The sequence below is a fragment of the Sphaerodactylus townsendi genome, linkage group LG03 (genome assembly GCF_021028975.2).
Source record: "Sphaerodactylus townsendi isolate TG3544 linkage group LG03, MPM_Stown_v2.3, whole genome shotgun sequence".
NCBI lineage: Eukaryota > Metazoa > Chordata > Lepidosauria > Squamata > Sphaerodactylidae > Sphaerodactylus > Sphaerodactylus townsendi.
This window is the reverse complement of record NC_059427.1, coordinates 133,737,705-133,757,136: the sequence shown is the minus strand read 5'-3', so window position 1 is coordinate 133,757,136 and position 19,432 is coordinate 133,737,705. Positions and strand designations below refer to the sequence as shown.

The window sequence follows — 19,432 nt, the reverse complement described above, 5'->3', positions numbered from 1 at the left end:
TGAAATAAAAGGTTCATTGTAATTGGTCATATGGAAATAGGAAAGCAAGTATACATAAGAAATGCACAATCCAGTTTTAAGCATCATATGCAAAAATGACCTTGTTAGTTATAAGCTGAACTCTGTGCATTGTGGTATGTTTGAGCTCAGTCCTGGACTTGGTCTGTAATGTCTGTTTGGACTGAGCAGGAAGGCAGAGTAGGTGAAACAGCTATTTTGTGAAATCATGTTTTACAAATATGTCAAGGTAAATTTATGCAAGTCCTTTGTAACTGCACAACCTTCATCAACTGAACCAAAAAAGGAAGAGTGGTATACAAATCTTCTAATAAATAAATAAACTTTGAAAAGATTAATAAGGGATCAAAAGATTCAGGACTTGTGAAGTAGAAGAATGGATAACTTTTTGCTCTTTCTCAAAACTGAGTCACTCAAGGACTTCAGTAGATTGATGTAATAAATAAACTATATTGCAGGTATTGCATTAACACTCTGAACAAAATAAAAATGCCAACATTTTAATGATATATCTCAAAATGTGGTCCTGTCAAATGAAATTACAAGGAACTTGAGGGGAAGGGAATAAAAGCAGAGTGTCCCTTTTCTTCTTTTCTTCCTGTACTTCCTCTTTCTTTCACTTTCTGGATGCTCCCTGCTTAAATAATTCTCTTAACTTCTATAGTGAAACTTCCTGTAGGTATAGAAAACCCATTATAATGCCTGACAATGTAGGGCTAGTAAAGAAAACCTATGCCTTGATAGATATCTATCTGTGGAACAAGCTGGATATCTTCATGGTATCATGAACCTGGCTATTCTTCACTAACCATGGAGAAAGCCCCATTTACATTGTTACAGACTGAACTGGAGTAATGCTTGGTGAACTGCTAATTTACTGTGAATACAAACAGCACAAGATCTGGAAATAGGTACAGTAAATGCTTTTGTGTTTACTGAACCTGTTGATCCCATAAGAGTTTTTATACGAAACAGTTTGTGTTTTGAATATAGGAGATTCAGGACATTGGATCTTAAGAGTTCATGTTCTGAATAACAAGCTAATTATGTGGTTCCAAAATTACTTTTTCTTGTCTCTGCATTTCAGTCACTTTTTCCTGCCTAATTTTTATAGATTTAGCAGCATTTTCTTTGCTTAAAAAATTGCTGTCTCATAATAAAATACTTTCAAGCTGGAACCTGTTAAGATATTTCTAGTCAGAGCACTGATAACTTGTTTCCTGCTTGATTTTGCAGATTGACTACAAAAGCAATAATTATAAAGAAACCAGAGACTTCCTGAAGAGAGAACACTTAAAAAAAACCCCTCAAAGAATGAAATGCCTTTAGCAAATAACATGTTTTTCATATCTTTGGTTTCTACAGTATAACAGCTGTCCTTATGCACATTAATTCAAAACACTTCAACCACCCTTGATTTCATGAGGGTAACTGTATAGGATCGCTATATTACGTCATATTTTTTTGCTAGAAAAATATTTGCTTTTTTAATCTCTTCAAAATGAAGGCAGCTTTTGAATTTTTTTTGCAGGGGGAGGTGAAGGGAAGCCAGGTCGGCGCTGCTGCGTTTCAGCAGCACTGCCTGTGTGAATGGCGCCTTAGGGACAGCATTTTTGCCGTCCCTAAGGCTTCATATTTGGGCCGTGCGGAAACGGCCTTAGACTCTCAAAACCTCATGCCTCCAAAATCTCGTTGATCTCTAAGGTGCTACTAGTCTTGAACTTATAGTTTGAGGTATTAGCTTTCTATGTGCAGGGTCCCCATTTTCTGACATTGGGAGTTCTGTTGGACATCTAGTGCCACGAGAGTGGTGATCTGTGAGGAGAATTCTGGGCATTCAAGCACTGCAGTGTCTTTTCTTTTGGTCTATGTACAGTGTCTGTGTTTGGACAAGATCTGTTTGAACAAGCTCTGTTTGTTGTCGTTAGTGGCCTTCAACTGTTGTTCACTCATGGCATGTTTTTGTTTGCACTTTGTGATCTCAGAGTTCAAGGATGGGAAACAAAGTGATGTTGCCATGCAATGTTCACCCTTGATTGTAAGTTAGGTTCCATCAGCAAGTTACCAGCCTTACTCTGTGCTGTGATGTGATTGGCAGTTAGGAGACAACTTTTAAGCACAGATATGGAAAATATCCTTCTCTTGCTTAAGTCAGTGTTCTCCTGAGCATTGTTTTGTTTCCTGTTACTAGAAAAAGCCCCCAAGCTGTACCAGTGACCCTCCTTTCCCCCTTTCCCCACTAGACTTGTTAGAAAAGGGCCCCAGAAAGAAAGAAAAATACCCCTCAATGCTATACTCACTCAATAGACACCCAGGGAAGGAGCATCCACTAAGACATAAGTCAGGCACAGAAAGAAATAATAAAAAGATTCAGGTGGGGTGGGGGGGTGGGTTACAGGGGCTTTGAACAGAGTTATGGGGACAACTTTAGGCATCAATGCAGCTTTCTACAACAGTAGCTTAAGGGGACCCACAAGATTAGTTAGAAGACAGATGCCCCCTGTAATTTAAACAACAATAATAGTTACAAGTAGTGGGAAAATGCCAACTATTTCAGCTTTCTGGAAAATGGTATTTCTGAGATGTACAGTATTTCAAGATCCAGAACATTAGAAGGGACCACAGGCATTGGCAAAACAAGATACTTAACTAATCAGATAATGAAAACAGCTATTTCACTTTAATTCCATTTATGCCAGTTCATGCATACTTGCTGCCCTGCAGTGACAGGGTAAAGTATGGCCGTTTCTGCACGGCCCTTTAATGGCGCCCTGGGGACGGGAAATACGCCACCCCCAGGGAGCCATTCGCACAGGCGGTGCTGCTGCAACGCAGCAGCGCCGACCTGACTCCGCTCCCTCTCCCCCAGGGTGGTGTCAGGCCGCCCTGAAAAACAACCCTTTAAAGGGTTGTGTTTCCCTCAACAGCGTGTTCCCGGCGGCGCGGTGCGAACAGCACCGCCGGGAACACGCTGTTTCCCCTTCCCTTTCCCATTTACCTCTCGTGTCGCCATCCTGCTGGCCTAAGTCCCTCCCTCGCTGTCCTCCGACCCCTGGAGGTCAGAGGGCAGCGTGGGCGGGGCTTAGGAGGCCCGCAGGACGGCGACATGAGAGGTAAATGGGAAAGGGAAGGGGGAAGAGGCCGTCTGCCGGCCGTCTGCCGGCCTCTCCAGAGGCCGTCTGCATGCTTGCATGCGAACGGCCTCCGCCTCCACACCAGCAGAATTCTTGCCGGCGTGGAGGCGCCTGGGGGGCCGTGCGGAAACGGCCTATCATAGAAACCTTCTATGTATCACCAACTTACCCTGATATCTAAAATATATTTTATTTTACACATCTTGACTTGAGTGAAACTTTCATTAAAAACAGCCCCTCACACTTCGACTCCCTCCATCCCCAGTTAATTAAACATGTGCTTTTGTAGAGTTTATTTTGCTGCCAGATAACAAGATGGGAGAACAACTCTAGGGAAGGATCTACTGGAGGGGGTCTGTTTCATTTTTCACCACTTCTGCACTGCACACCCAAACGCCTCTTGTTTGTGAAACTGTCACAACTAATCAGCACAGGGAAAGTTTCAGTTTACAGCAGCACAGAAACCCAACTGTAGTTGATAACAGCTACAGTTCTCAACCCTCTCACAGCATCTTTGGCTGAGCCTATCCTTGGTATTGGCTTGGGGTTTGGTTGTTTATATATTATATTTACATACCCCCCCCCTTCTCCTTCAGGGCTCAGAGCTGCTGCCATCATGTAAAATGCAATAAATACAATTCATACTAAACGTTTAAAATGTAAAAAAATTTGACACAGATGGTGATTAAAAATTTCAGTAAGGCCGTGGTGATAACGATAGGGCAGGGGAATAAGGCACCTCTTGCAGGCACCTTTTCTTGTTGCCTGAGAAAGCACTGCACCGAAGATTGCCTACGAATGCCATGTGCACGCCAAGCTTCGAAGCAGTGGGCTGCTTAGCCCCACTTCAAAGAGCAAGCAGGCATCACAATACCTAGGAGGTGTGGGGGGAAGGGCAATTGTCCAGAAATGCAATGAGGTTCTGTGCTGGAGGCATCTGGTAACTCATTGCTACAACCAAGGTCACCCACCCCCTCTTGCTAAGACTTGTGGCTGCTGGCTCAGACCAGCCTCTGGCTGGGTAACTGTGCTTGTGGGCGCTTGTCAGGATTTGGCAACCTACAAGCGCTGCCATCTACAATATGAGAAGGGAGGGTCTGGCCAGCAGACAGCTGAACCCACTTTCCCTTCCCCTCTTCTCCTGTAGAACTCCACATGGCTGGAGCATGCATATCAGCTTTTAAGGATAGGCAGCGCAGGTGATTCTCTGTGATTTTCCTTCCTAGTCTCTATGGTTACCACAGAGTGCCACTACTACTTTTTCTCCCATCTTTGGAAAATCAATTAGCTGATGGGTGGGATTTTTAGCAGGAGTCCTCCCACTATAAGCAGGCTTCTGGCAACCCTAATTATAACTGTCATATAGTCCAACTTCCTTATATTCAGAAGTTTGAATCCTGAAGCTTGAGTATAACCTAACCTGAGCCACCTTTGTATCTGTTTTGTACTGTAATAGTGCTCTTCTGGTTAGTTGTGTGAATGCAGTGCTGTGTGAATTGAATCAGCATAAGAAGAGATATGTGAGATCATAGCCCAGGCATGCTGTTTATGGTGAAGGGTAAGACTGTGTCCAGAAAGCTTCTGAAGCCTGTATTAAAGTTTCAAAGTTGGGTTCAATTACAGAAGGATAATGCAGAGATTTGAACAGGTTATATGCCAACTGAGCCAGTCTCTTCCACTTAGATGACCTTGCCTCTCAGACTTGAATCTTTTCAATGTATCCTGTATGGGAATTTCAGGTCTTAATGCAACCAATGCTGTGCTGCTGTGCTATCACTTCAGACACTTCCACGTGATATATCAGAATCTTAAAAATCAGTACTTGGTTGAGAAAAATACTTCAATTTTTCTGATGGGAAAATTGGGAAATTTTGGGAAGCACTAGGCAAAAAAACCTCCTTTGAAATATTTTCTCTTTTAGAATGAGTGGACCACTTCTTAAGTGCAGCATGAAAATGTCTAAGGACTTTCCAATGACAAATTGGGAAATCTAGAGGTACTGGAAAAATCCAGGAGAGTTTAGTTTTGTTTTGCAACATAATCTATACCAATAGATTATGACAAAGACATGCAGGGGAAATCTTATTTCCCCCTGTATCCCTTCCCTCACTATTTCTTCTTTCTTTATTCCTGGCAGCACCAAATACCATTTCTCTTTTCCCTACTTCCTTGCCTCCTTCCTATCTACCAGCCAACCTACCTTTTAACTGCAGTTTATCTTCGTCTTTATTTATGGGAACCTAAAGAACCATAAAGGATTTAGATTCTGTCAAAAGATTAAACTCCTAGCAGAATCATTCAAAGGAGAAGGTTTTAAGGATGCTTTACCTCCAGAAAGATAGATAAGTAGATCAAATCAAGCTTTAATTGTCCCTGGAAACTTAAATGACTAAACTGAAACTATTATACTTTAGACACATTATGAAAATAATCACTGCAAATGGCAATAACAGTAGGAATGGTTGAAAGCAGCAGGAAAAAGAGCAATACCCAATATGAAATAGACTGATACAATCACAGAAGTCCCAGCCCTCAGTTTGCAAGAGCTGAGCAAGTCTATTCCTAGTAGAATGTTTTAGAGGACATTGAGCAAGTCTATTCCTAGTAGAATGTTTTAGAGGATATTAGATCACCATAGGTTGGAAGAGACTTGAGGGCACTCAACACACACACAAAGGAGCTTGCATCATTCTCCTTTTATCCATTTTATCCTTCCAACAATCCTGACATAGGTTAAGATGAAAGTGTTTGACTGGTTCAACAGAAGCACTACAACCAGAGCAAAGTGGGGATTCAAATCTGCATCTTCCAGATCCTTGTCTGAAACTCTAATCATAACACAACACTGTAAGCAGCCAGACCTGTCAGTGGTTGTTGTCAGGCCAGGCCCCATAAATCCACCCTCAAGGGCCAAAATATCCATGGGAAAAATCCTGATCCTTTCTCTGCCTTTTATTGAAAGAAACCAAGGCTTGAAGGCTGGCAATATTGTTGTTGTTCCTTAGCAACCCTACAATGGTTACTGCAAAGGGAATTCTTCCTCAAAGGTACAGATGCTGTTTCTATTATTGAGGGGATTACCCCCCTCCATGTTCTTTGTTTGTTTAGATTTTAGATTCTTTCTGCAATCATGAGGCTTTTCTCAGGTTTGTGGAAACATCTGTCTTGTCCATTCAGTCTCTGGACTGAAGTAGTCTCAGATAGGGCCATGTTGAGAATTAGATACATTGATAATTCCTGGGTATTCTGTAGACATATGCCAGTTTTCTTTGCCTATTACAATATTAGTTTACTACATTTGACTTTTATTTTTTCCTACCTATCAGATAGCAAAGATTAAACATATAAATGCTGGGTAGTATAAGGTAAAGCAGTTTGTAATTCTTTCTCATATATTTGGTATACTTGCAGTGTTTCTTATACATTCACACATGCATACTTATACATACTTCCTTTTAGGACTATCCCAAAAGTCCATTGGCTGTTGGACTTTACCACTGAAGCTGATTTCGCTTTATAAAAAAGGAAAATGTTTAGGTGCTAAAAACAATACAAAGAAAACATAAAAGAAAACAAGCATATTTTAAAAAATCTGTGATCCAGGTGTTTTAAGATGTTTATAATTAAAATTCAGAACCAAGAGGTACCAAAGCTTTAGCATGAATTTTGAAAGCAGCTGAAATATACTTGACTATTTTTCTTATAGAAAACAAAGATTTATCTTTTAAATTCCATACATATGATATAGCACAATTTTATATGCTAACAAATTTATAAATGATGTGTTTTATGTTGTTATATCAATAGAAGTTTTGGATTGATAAGAAGTATTGCATATTGTTCACTTTACTCAAAGATGCCATTGCTGAGCTCAGATAAAACTTTTTAAAAGTTATCATTTCCGTGCTATGAAATTGTGCATTGTACCCTTTTTAATTGGTTACTCCATTTATATAATCTCAAATCTTATTTCTAGCTGAACATAGCATGGTCACAGAGGAACCATAACTTTTATTAGCCTCCCCACTCCATAAAACAAATGGCATTTTGAATATGAAAAGCTATGTTTAAGGAGAAAAGCAATTAAACAAACGGTTTGAAAATGCATAGTTAAATACTGAGTGAAGGGATTGTGGAGGAAATATATTCATGATTAATTTTAATACCTTGAAAACGGTTTGTGCCATTGACTCCATTTTATCCATGCAATATTTATTTATTTATTTATTTTATTAAACTTTTATACCGCCCCATCCCCAAAGGGCTCTGGGCGGTGCACAACATATAAAATACAATATAAAATGATAACATATAAAAGCAGCGATAAAAATTTCCAAGTCTTAGTCCAGTTTTAAAAATTCAAAAATTTGAATTTAAATTTGAGTGTGAGGTGGCGTCCAGCAATCCAATAACATAAAGTCCCTCCCTCCCCACGAAAAAAGGGAGGCATGGCGAGTCTCATCAGATGGTTAATGGCCCAGGTGTTGAGGGCCGGGGGGGGCACCATTAGCGGCTGGTTCCTCCAAAGGCCCGGTGGAACAGCTCCGTCTTACAGGCCCTGTGGAACTCCCCAAGGTCCTGCAGGGCCCGGACAGCTGGTGGGAGAGCGTTCCACCAGGCGGGGGCCAAGGCCGTAAAGGTCCTGGCCCGTGTGGAGGCCAGCCGCATCACCGAGGGGCCAGGGACCGCCAGTAAGTTGGCCTCCGCCGATCGGAGAGGCCGCACAGGGACATATGGGGTAATGCGGTCTCGAAGATACGATGGTCCCAGGCCGCGAATGGCCTTAAAGGTCAACACCAACACCTTGAAGATGATCCGGAACTCTACTGGAAGCCAGTGCAGCTGCCGCAGTACAGGCTGGATGTGTTCCCAGGAGGCGCTGCCTGTTAGCAAGCGTGCAGCTGCATGCTGAACCAGTTTTAATCTCCGGATCAAACGCAAGGGAAGGCCCGCATAGAGCGAGTTACAATAGTCTAATCTGGAGATGACCGTTGCATGGATCACAGAGGCTAGATCCGTTCGGGAGAGGAAGGGGGCCAGTCACCGGGCTTGACGAAGATGGAAAAAGGCAGCCTGGGTTGTATGGGCCACCTGGGTCTCCATTGAGAGAGACAAATCCAGGTGGACCCCCAGGCTGCGAACGGAGGGGGTCGGCGCCAATGTGACCCCCTCCCACACCGGCGGCTGGAAGGTCCCTCCCCCCTCACGGCCAAGCGAGAGGATCTCCGTCTTCGATGGATTCAGTTTTAACCTGCTCTGTCACAACCAACCAGCGACCGCCTCCAAGCAGTGCTGTAGAGCCACAGGGGCGGCGGCTGCTCCCCCCTCCATCAACAGAATGAGCTGTGTGTCATCAGCGTACTGATGGCAAATCAGCCCAAAACTCCGTACCAGCTGAGCAAGGGGTCGCATGTAGATGTTAAATAACAGCGGGGACAACAATGCCCCCTGGGGTACACCGCATTGAAGCGGGCACTTCCAGGAGGCCTGGTCCCCACACCTCACTTGCTGATTCCGGCCCCGGAGGAACGAGGTTATCCATTGAAGGACAGTGCCCCGCACTCCGGAGATGGCCAGGCGGTGGGTCAAAAGGTCGTGATCGACCACATCAAACGCTGCGGTGAGATCTAACAACACCAGCAGCGCCGATCCGCCTTGGTCAAGCTGAATACGGAGCGTATCCGTGACGGCGACGAGAACAGTCTCCATCCCATGCCCAGCACGGAAGCCGGACTGGAAGGGGTCAAAAGCCGATGCGTCATCCAGAAAACCTTGAAGCTGCTCCAACACCACTCTCTCAATTACCTTCCCCAGAAACGAAAGATTCGAAACGGGGCGGTAATTGGCCAGATCTCTCGGATCTAACGATGGTCTTTTTAAGAGTGGGTGGACCACTGCCTCCTTCAACCCATCCGGGAAGACTCCTTGCTCAAGGGAGCCGTTGATTATACTCAACAGATGGGGTCGTAGCTCCGCCCGGCAGGTTTTCACAAGCCAGGACGGGCACGGATCCAGAGGACAGGTAGTAGGTCTAACAGCAGTTAAGGCTCTGTCAACAGCGGCTTCAGAGAGCAGGGAAAACTGGGCCAAACAAGGGCCGGAAGACGGCAAGGGAGTCTCCAGTTCGCTAATTGTATCCAATGTGGATGGAAGATCGCGGCGGAGCGACGCAACTTTATCCGCAAAGAAGCTCATAAATGCCTCACAGCTAATAACCAATTGAGGATTTGAAGATCTCTCCGATAAGGAGGTCAATGACCGAATTATGCGAAACAATTGTGCTGGGCGGGAGCTAGCGGATGCGAGAGAGGAGGAGAAGAAGGTCCTCTTCACTTCCTTCGTCGCCATCTCATAGGCTTTCATAAACGTCCTATAAGATGTTCGCGCAGCTTCGTCACGAGATTTCCTCCACGCTCGCTCTAAACGTCTAAGCCCCCGCTTCATACGGCGCAGCTCCTCTGTATACCATGGAGCGCGCCAAGAGCGGGGGCGTAGAGGGCGCCGGGGGGCAACAACTTCGATGGCATCGGAGAGTCGGGAGTTCCAATCCTCCACCTGCTCATTGAGTGTGCCGGCGGGTTCAGGGTCCCGCAGAGCATTCAGGAAACCAAGTGGATCCATGAGTCTCCGCGGGCGGGCATAAATCAGCCCGTCGCCTAGACGGGGTTGGTGCGGCAAGTCCACCCGGACCCTCAGGGCAAAATGGTCGGACCATGGCACTCTATCAATAGAGGATACGACCAGGTCTAACCCCGACCCAAAGATCAGATCCAGCGTGTGCCCAGCCTCATGGGTGGGGCCAGAGTTTATCAAGGAGAGGCCTAGCGTCGCCATGGATGACACTAGGTCCGCAGCCGCCGTGCATGAGGCCGCGTCAGCATGGACGTTGAAGTCCCCCAGAACAATAAGTCTGGGGAACTGCAACGCCCAGTCCGCTGCCACCTCCAGCAGCCACGGCAGGCTGTCTCCCGGTGCGCTAGGCGACCGGTACACTAGGAGGACAGCCAACCTCTCTGGGGCTAACCACTCCAGGCCGACACACTCTATGCCGGTGATCTCCGGGACGGGGACTGCCCTAAAGGCGATAGATTCACGGATGAACAATGCCACACCGCCCCCCCCGGCCCTGGGTTCGTGATCGGTGAAGGCATGCGAAACCCGGGGGCGCGACCTCGCCCAAGGCGACGGTCTCACCTTCGCGCACCCAGGTTTCGGTGATGCATGCCAGGTCCACCTGCTGGGCTCCGAGGAAGTCCCGGAGTACCGTGGTCTTATTATTGATGGACCTGGCATTAATTAACACCAAAGACGAAGCAGAGTATCCCTGATCCCAACCACCAACGTTTCTCGGGATAGGTCGGAGGTCAGAAAGCAGACGAGCGTAATTGCTTCTCGTGTGTCTTCTATCATATGGCCACCGCCTACCGCAATATCTACCCCGTCCCATCAACACAGGGATCCCCAGCCCCGGAATTTGTGCCCCCATGACTCTGCCAGCCTCCCTTCTACCTAAGAAGCCTGGCTAATATCCCCAAAACAGCTAGCAATATTGTGAGAGGCATAGTGGCATTTTTTAAAAGGACAAGCATTTGAAGCTGAGCATATGGAATATTTTAGGGAATATTACTTTTTCTTTTGGTAGTAGTGTATTAGAGCCAGAGTGGTATAGTTCTTCAGGTGTCAGACTAGGATCTGGGAAACCCAGGCTCAAAACTCCACTCATGTAATGGAAGCTTGCTGGGTGACCTTGGGCCAATCATAAACTCTCAGCCATGACCCTGGCTAGTATTTGGAAGGGAGACTTCCAAGTAACACTGGGTCATGATACAGTAACTTTTTTCTCACTGCACAGAAGAAAGTTGGTTCATGGTCTAGCCAATGCTTTTCCATGGGCAGTAAACCCATCTTCTGAGCAGTTAAGATTCTCTTATGCTTGTTTGCATAGCTATGGAGCTAGCAAATTTAAAAATAGGAAAACTATATGTTGCCATAATCAAAAAGATGAGCTGAGTACAACTATGTACTTTTCAGGCTGCAAAGGCATCCAGGATCAGAGCCTGCAGAGCAAACATCTTGGGGCAACCTTCGGCAGATTGCAGCAGGGAGAATCCCTTCAGCTGCACACAAAATGTCAAGCACAAGCAGAGGGTAAAACTGACCAGGGTAAAACTGACCAAGACACCTCCTGAGCTCTGCATTCCACACAGCCAGGCAGGAGATGTCTTGCAGGTGGCTTGGGGGAGAAGAGTGTTCTCACGAAAAGATACCTTGAGCAGAAATAAGTCATCCTGAGGACATCTTGGGAAAATAGCTGTGCCGAATTCCTTCCCGCGACGCCTTTTTAAGGGTCCTCGGGACATCTTCTTTGTTCTGTGCAGAATGGACCTCTGTTACCCCAAAATACTGTATCACCTTGAGATGCTTCAAATTGTGGCTGTGTTTTTGTGATGTAGTTGAAATCCGCTATTTTTTATTATGATACAAGATCTTACAGTTTCTCAGTTTTTTTTAGATTTGTATTATCAGCAAATACTGAATAAATTGTTATGGGAGAGGGGATTAAGGAAAAAGGGATAAGGATGCATACATAAGCAATGACCCAGAAGTTGTTTCTGTTCTGGTGCATGACCACAGCATGCATAGTGTTCTTGCAGTACATTTTTCTTGGATAGAATGTCACAGTAGCTGTAAAGTGACCCTGAACATTAAAATGACCTATGACATTAGACCAGTTCTGAAATACAAGGGTGCTTTTGCATTTCCATCATGGTGATAACTTTGTGTGGAATTAATGTTACAGTTAATTAATTAATTAAATTAGTCATGTGCCTGACACTGTGTATAGCACTGTTTCTCTGCCTTCTAATAGTTGAGGAACTTTTTCTGAAATCAAATTTATTTATTTATTTTATTAAAGTTATATCCCTGCAGGGCTTAAGCTTCGAAACACATATCATTTATACATTAGATGTTTCCAGACACAGTTAAAAATTGGAAGAATAACATCAAATGATCACTCCTACTCATGATATTGCTCTTACAAGTTTATATGTTGAAAAACAGAATGTGTTGTATAAAGATATCATTGGATTGCTCATGTTAGTAGTCATGGACACAGTTCAGCAGTTCAAAGCAAATATATATGTCCCTAACCATAAATCAGTGGTACCAGATTATTAAAAAGAAACTTATCCACAAAATCAAGCTAGGAAATAGTTTAATGCAGGGGTCTTCAAACTCTGGCCCTCCAGATGTTCATAGACTACAATTCCCATGAGCCCTACCACTTGGCCATGCTGGCAGGGGCTGATGGGAATTATAGTCCATGAACATCCGGAGGGCCATAGTTTGAAGACCCATGGTTTAATGAAACCAAAGTCTTTTTACTACATAGTATTTATTTCTCTTTAAATATAATGTTTGAGCCGACAAAAACACCCCTGTAATATAAGAATTATTTTGCACAGGTATAGTCATAATTCAACTAACACTAACTGAAAAACCACAATAAGCTGTCTTTTGTATAAGTCTTATGCTTTGAACATTTATCTTAATCTTAATAATATACTGAAAAACTATAGAGAAGTAACTCTGAAGCCGGCATGTGACATACTAAAGCCTGGGTGCTAGCATCTGACTGGACATGAATGTAGCTCCATGGAGGCCCCCACTTCTGGTGTATGTCAGTGGAGATCACCAGTGCAAAATCACCAGTGCAGAGGCGTAGCTCCAAGGGGACTGCGAGTGCGCGACACACGGGGCACACACCCCTGTGGGGGTGTGATGAGGGTGTTCCAAGGTGGGACAGGAGCATTCCCGGGCAGGACAGGGCAGAAGACACACCAGTGCACTGGGCACTTCCCCCCTTGCTACGCCTCTTGTACTAGTGCAAGCCCATGCTGCATCCAAGCAGCAATTTGGTCCCCCTCCCACTTTGGATTGAGCCATAAGACTTGAAATGACTACTGATGAAGGTTAAAGCAGAAACTGCCAAAGCAGGATTACAGCTGAGCAGCAAGAAGACAAAAGTAATGGGAATTACATTTGAGGCTGATGGTGAAGAAATTGAAATTGTTTAAGATTTTCTATTTCTTGGCTCAATCATCAAGCTAAAAGGAGACTGCAACCAAGAAATCCAAAGGAGATTGAGACTGTGAAGGGCAGCCATGAAGGAGCTATAAAAGATCCTTAAGTGTAAGGATATCTCACTGGTGACCCGTTTTGGTTGTGTTTGTGTGTTCCTGCATGACTGGGGGTTGGACTGGAGGGCCTTTGTGGTTTATTTCAACTCTATATTTCTATGATTCTAAGATCAAGAAAATCCATACTCTAGTTTTCCCTATTACTGTGTAGAGTTCAGACAATAGAGAAAGCTGAAAGAAAGTTGATTCATTTGAAATGTGGTGTTGGAGGAGAATTTTATAGATACCATGGACTGTCAAAAAAGACAAAGTGGGTTCTAGCTCAAATCAAACTTGAACTGTCCCTAGAGCTGTGGTGGCGAACCTCTGGCACTCCAGATGTTATGGACTACAAGTCCCATCAGTCCCTGCCAGCATGGCCCTAGAGGGTCAAATGGCTAAACTGAGGCTATGTTACATTGGTTACTGGAAAATAATGCTAGTAATAATACTAGGATAATGGTAGGAATAGTGGAAGGCAGCAGGAAAAGACGAAGACCCAACATGACATGGATTGACTTAATCAAGTCTGCTAATGGTAGGATATTTTGGAGGTAATTTCATTTCATAGGGTTGCCATAAGCTGGAAGCAACTTACTGACACTAAATACATACATCTTTTAATTTTAATTATTTGTGGTTAAATGTATTGATATATGGTATAAAACTGTAATTAGTATAATTATAAAAATTTCATTTCAGTGTGTTGGAAAGGTCTGTCAGAACAGCCTACTCCCTTTGTTTCTATGTAAGTCAGTGATCTGTGTGTCTCTTGATAAAGGAAGGTAGAAAACCTATGGTTGTGACCCACGCAGAGAGACTCACTCAACCTTTTATGAGAGAAGGTAGCTTTCCAGCATTTCTACCTTGGGGATGATTGCATGATAAAATTGCAACCAGTGCAAAGACACAACAAAATTCAGTAACAAAGACTGACTGGAGAGAAGCAACATGAGGGCAGTCAATTCAGTAGAGATGCAGTGGACAACCTCTTTTAGGGCTCACAGGGGCCTTTAATTATTCTGTGTGAAAACTATCATAGAAGATGGGACACAGTTTGGGAATTCCTAGTATATACATAACTGCTGCCCTTCATCACTGCATACTCCAAAGGGGACCTTAAATGTCATTGCTCATAGCTTTTTACAAGGTAAAATACAGTACTAGTTACCAATTGTCTCCCCATTTCTATTTTTCCTAAATTAATCCTAATGTCAAGATTTTTCAACTATCACATGAGCCCAGGTCAGAAAGCAGTGTACAATTTTGTTGTCCTATGACTCATGATAATGTTTTGTAGAATTCACTGCAATGAATGTTTCTCTTTTATGAATCTAATTTTATCACTTTTAAATTGTCACTACAAAGATCATTGCAACATGAGTGTCTGATATACTGTTTCCATGCTGTAGTATGAGGTCATGTTTTATAAAAATATTGTAGTAAACAAACAGCTTACAAGAAAGTCTGCTATATCTAATGATGAGACACAGAAGATTTGTACACAAATTAGTCTATAACTTGAATATTCACTAATTAATTTATAAGCTAAATTAGTTTTAAGCCATTTCATATTAGATATCTGCATGCAAGTGAATTTGCACTAATCTTTTAATGGATAAATAATCATCTGAACTTTTTGTCTTTGCTCTTTGTAGTTTGCTGCTTTGTGGTTCACAAGAGGTGCCATGAATTTGTTACCTTTTCATGTCCTGGGGGAGACAAGGGACCTGACACAGATGTAAGTACGTCAGATTTTGGCAACTCCTCTCTTTTGATACACTGCTGTGTTGAGAAATGATGGTGAATATTGGCAACAGCTGTGTTACTTCATACACGTTTTAATATACTAAAATCATTTTCCCCCTTTCTATACCTTTTAAAATTCATATTCTGCGTAGCAGTGGAGAGTCATAATATGAGCAAAAAAGGAAATAAGAGGAAACAAAAAGAATAAACACAAAACAAAAAGTTATGTTTATTAATAATAAGAACAAATGATGGTTTGTTATCAAAGGAGTATTTGGGATATGTAAGCCATCGGTTTCCAGTAATTTGGAAGACTTTTCAGTCTGTCTGATACACTATTGGAATTCAACCTGTCACATTGGCAATGAGGTTTCCATGGACATAAAAGCCAAAGCTTATCTCTGTTGTTGCCAGAGACTTAACAAGTTTGTTATGGTATAATGTTTTGTGGAAACAATCAACTTCCTCAGCTGCATGAAGTAGGTGTACTGTTCAAAAGTTTTATGCAAGAGTTACCATCTTCCAGGTATGGGCAGGAGATCACCCAGAATTACAACTGATTTCCAGACTACATAGATGTCATATTATTTACTTATTTTAAACATTTATTCCACTTCACTAGAAGAAAATGGCTGCTTTGGAAGGTGGACTCACTGGTGTTGTACTCGTCCAAGGTCCCTCCCACCCCCTAAACCTTATACTCTCAAATCTCATGATATTTCTGAACTCAGAGCTGGCAACCCTAATTAGTTTTTATACTACTTCGGCATTCTTGGTTGATAACTATGCAAAAACCCTGAAGTAAGAAATTCCATCTAAATATAGTTGCAAAGCTAAATCATTCCCATGCATACCTAAGGATCAGACAGATGACTGATCCTTATATAACCTCAACCATTCATACACGTAACAGATTGAAGATATTGTTCTTAATGCCAGTCCTTTAACTTCTCAAACAAATTATCAACATAAACAAATACTACAAGACATGATCTTTGTGTTTCAGGAAAGTGTCAAGAAATAGTCAAGGAGAACAGGACAGAAAGACTCAGTTTTTCTTGATAATTCCTAAATCAGTTTATTGCGATGTCATAGATAACTCCAAAAAAGGAGCCCAACTAGTTCACTGCACTGTTAAACCAGAGGCCCCTTTGTATGATTTTCCCTTCTTACTCCAATCTTCTCTTAAGAGTCTTCAGAGAAAATATTTCAAAATTGGAAAAAATACAGTAAAATTATTTCTTTATAAAGAATAGCAAAGAGTTCATACCTATACAATTGACCTTTGGGAGTTTTTTCTCTCCTTTCAATCAGCGTTTCCTCATTCTCTTTGGCAAGGTGCTATATGGAAACTGAGTGGTTCAAAAAAGTTCATAGTAGTACAGGAGCTGTTGTTTATGGAAAAGTCAAAAGATGCTCTGTCTGTAAAGAACCTTTGTGGATCTAATCTACATATGCTTGAGCTATGAATGGAATTCAGCTTGTTATATGGATCTCCCCACCTTCCCCTTCCTTTTACCACCCCTCCTGAGGGTTGGGGGATCCCTCAGAACTAGTAGCATGCAGTGGGAAGGGGGAACTGGTAAAAATCAGGAATCTATCTTCTTGTTCACTTAGGGCAGGGGTCGGGAACCCGCGGCTCGCGAGCTGCATGCGGCTCTTCCACCGCTGTTCTGCGGCTCCATGAGCCGAGCCGCCGGGCCCATCTTCGCCCACCCTGCAAGCAGCAGGGCGGGCGCATCACTCGCCCACGGCCGGCCAGGCCGCGACGCGGGCTCCGCCTCCTGCCCGCCCCGCTGGTTGCGAGGTGGGTGCTTGGCCGGCGGCCGGCCAGGCCGAGCCACCGCACCCATCTTCGCCCGCCCTGCAAGCAGCAGGGCGGGCGCATCACTCGCCTGCGGCCGGCCAGGCCGCGCCGCGGGCTTCGCCTCCTGCCCGCCCCGCTGGTTGCGAGGCGGGTGCTTGTCCGGCGGCCGGCCAGGCCGAGCCGCCGGCCCATCTTCGCCTGCCCTGCACAAGCGGGCGGGGGCACAAGCGAGCAAGTGGGCGGGGAGCGGAGGGGGGGCGTGCGAGCAAGTGGGGGGGTGAGCGGGGGAGGGTGAGCCAAATGGCTCTTTGAGGGGAAAAGGTTCCCGACCCCTGACTTAGGGCATGTTTCAGATCAAAGCCATGGACTACACCTCCTTTTTCCCAGTACCAACTTTTCAATTGTTTTTCTTTGAAAGAGCTCAAATTCAAAATCGTCATAAATTCATCTGGCATATTAATGTTTTTGTTCAAAACATTTTATGGCAAATGGATTTGTTACAGCCTTTCTTTCCAGATTATACAAAGATAATCTTAGATACATTTATTAAAGTTGTAATGCCAGTAGGAGGGTGAACAATATAATTCTAACTCATGCTTAGGTGATAGAATAACTCAAAATTTCCGTATCAATTGATTAGTGCAATGTTTGACTTGTGTATTGGGTCAACTGATTGCTTTCCATTATAATGGGTGATGTTGTCTGTATAATGCCATACTAGGAAATCATATTTATAACTAAGAAATACATTTAAAGCTTTATTTCAGTTTATAGCCAATAGATGTTTGAAAAATATGGAATAGAAAGAGTAATTAAACCCTTTGAAAATCAGAGATATTACCTATTTCACATCTTTTTGCACAGGAACTAATTTGATGAATGTTGGAGAAAATACATTTTGCTCTGGGAAATGGCTCCCTAGATTTTTTTTTCTTTTAAGCAGGATATATTTGTCAGCGCAGTGAAATAATATATTGACATTTTCTTAGATCTTCATAGATTTAAAAAACAACGCAATCCTGAAGACTATATAGATTGCCTATCTTATAACAAGGGATTTGGGTTTTTTGTTTAAATTTTGACAAGGAATGCTGGCTTACTAGACTTCCTTTCTGGATCAGGGAACTACTTTTTTTCCAGGCCTATCAGAGATCTAGCAGAGTCAATATTTATATTGCAGTAACCACTGAAATACAATCTCATAAAGTCTGGTTCCTATGACAAGAAATTTGTTTAAGGCGTCTCCCTTTAAATTTTTTATCAATATTGGAAGAATTCCACAGAGTCGCCATAAACATTTGGGTTCTGTCTTATGCAAATGCATCCCTTCATGTGGTTTGATTTAATGTGGCAATCACATGGCTACTTTTGTATAGACACATGTTCTAGGGAGAATTCTGGAAATTAGCACACAGTACATTGGTAACATCTCTTAGTGTCATCTCTTTTCCTGTGCTGTTTAAATTGTGCTATGAATAGGCTGTTTCTGGTATTTTAAAGCAGTGAAGATTGATAAATGTCTAATGATCTATAAAGATCTATTGTGCCATAATTGAATTTCAAATGGCATTAAAAAGAAAATGGATGGACAAAATGGGTACGGAGCTCATCAAATATAACAAATTTCAAGAATATAATCTTTTGAGTTGCTTAAGGTTATAGTTGAGAACTAGATAAATTTAGTAAACATGGAAATGTTTGCAATGAGAAGGGAGTCTGGTAGCTTGCAATTCATTCAGATTCAAGGTTTTTTCCTCAAGCCACTTTCTCAGTTATTTGCTCCACATTCAATGCAGTTGGGAAGTGTTTTTTCCTGCTTCCATATCATCATAATGGGAAAACGTGGATTTTCCTGCTCCCACTCCTACAAGTGACCATTTTTTTCACAACAGCCATTTCTTCTCCTTATCATTGAGGCTTTCCCCTTTCTTTTAAAATGACTGAATAGAGTTATAACACATGTGTTAGGTTCTCTGAATTCACAGTTTTATTTTAAAAAGTAACTGTCTAGGCCCTATCATTTTGGATCTTTGAAAGGGTTACATTTTTGTAATCTTGAGTAAAGCTTTCCAGCAATTGACAACAAACTGATAGGCCTGCAATTAGATGGCGAGTAGGGGGTCTCCTTTCTTGAAGACTAGAGTAATAATTGCATTGGTCCAAGAACTAGGCAAAACTCCCGTGTCATTTACCAGGGTGAACAGCTTGGCCAAAGTAGGAGACCACCAATCTGCAAATACTTTATTTTGTAATGTGTATCTAATCTGGAGGAACCGGGTTTGATTCCCAGCTCTGCCGCCTGAGCTGTGGAGGCTTATCTGGGGAATTCAGATTAGCCTGTACACTCCCACACACACCAGCTGGGTGACCTTGGGCTAGTCACAGCTTCTCGGAGCTCTCTCAGCCCCACCTACCTCACAGGGTGTTTGTTGTGAGGGGGGGAAGGGCAAGGAGATTGTAAGCCCCTTTGAGTCTCCTGCAGGAGAGAAACGGGGGATATAAATCCAAAACTCTTCTTCTTCTTATCTTGCTTTTCAAAAAAG

General features: G+C 43.1%; 1 protein-coding gene across 2 annotated transcripts in view; it reads left to right on the top strand.

Moving 5' to 3' along the window:
• Positions 1–19,432, top strand: part of PRKCA (protein kinase C alpha) — a 255,714-nt gene that overhangs the window by 93,993 nt on the left and 142,289 nt on the right. For both annotated transcript variants that reach the window (XM_048487199.1, XM_048487198.1), the window contains exon 3: positions 14,992–15,074. In XM_048487199.1, coding sequence (XP_048343156.1) covers positions 14,992–15,074 — 83 coding nt within the window. The remainder of the gene's footprint in view (positions 1–14,991; positions 15,075–19,432) is intronic.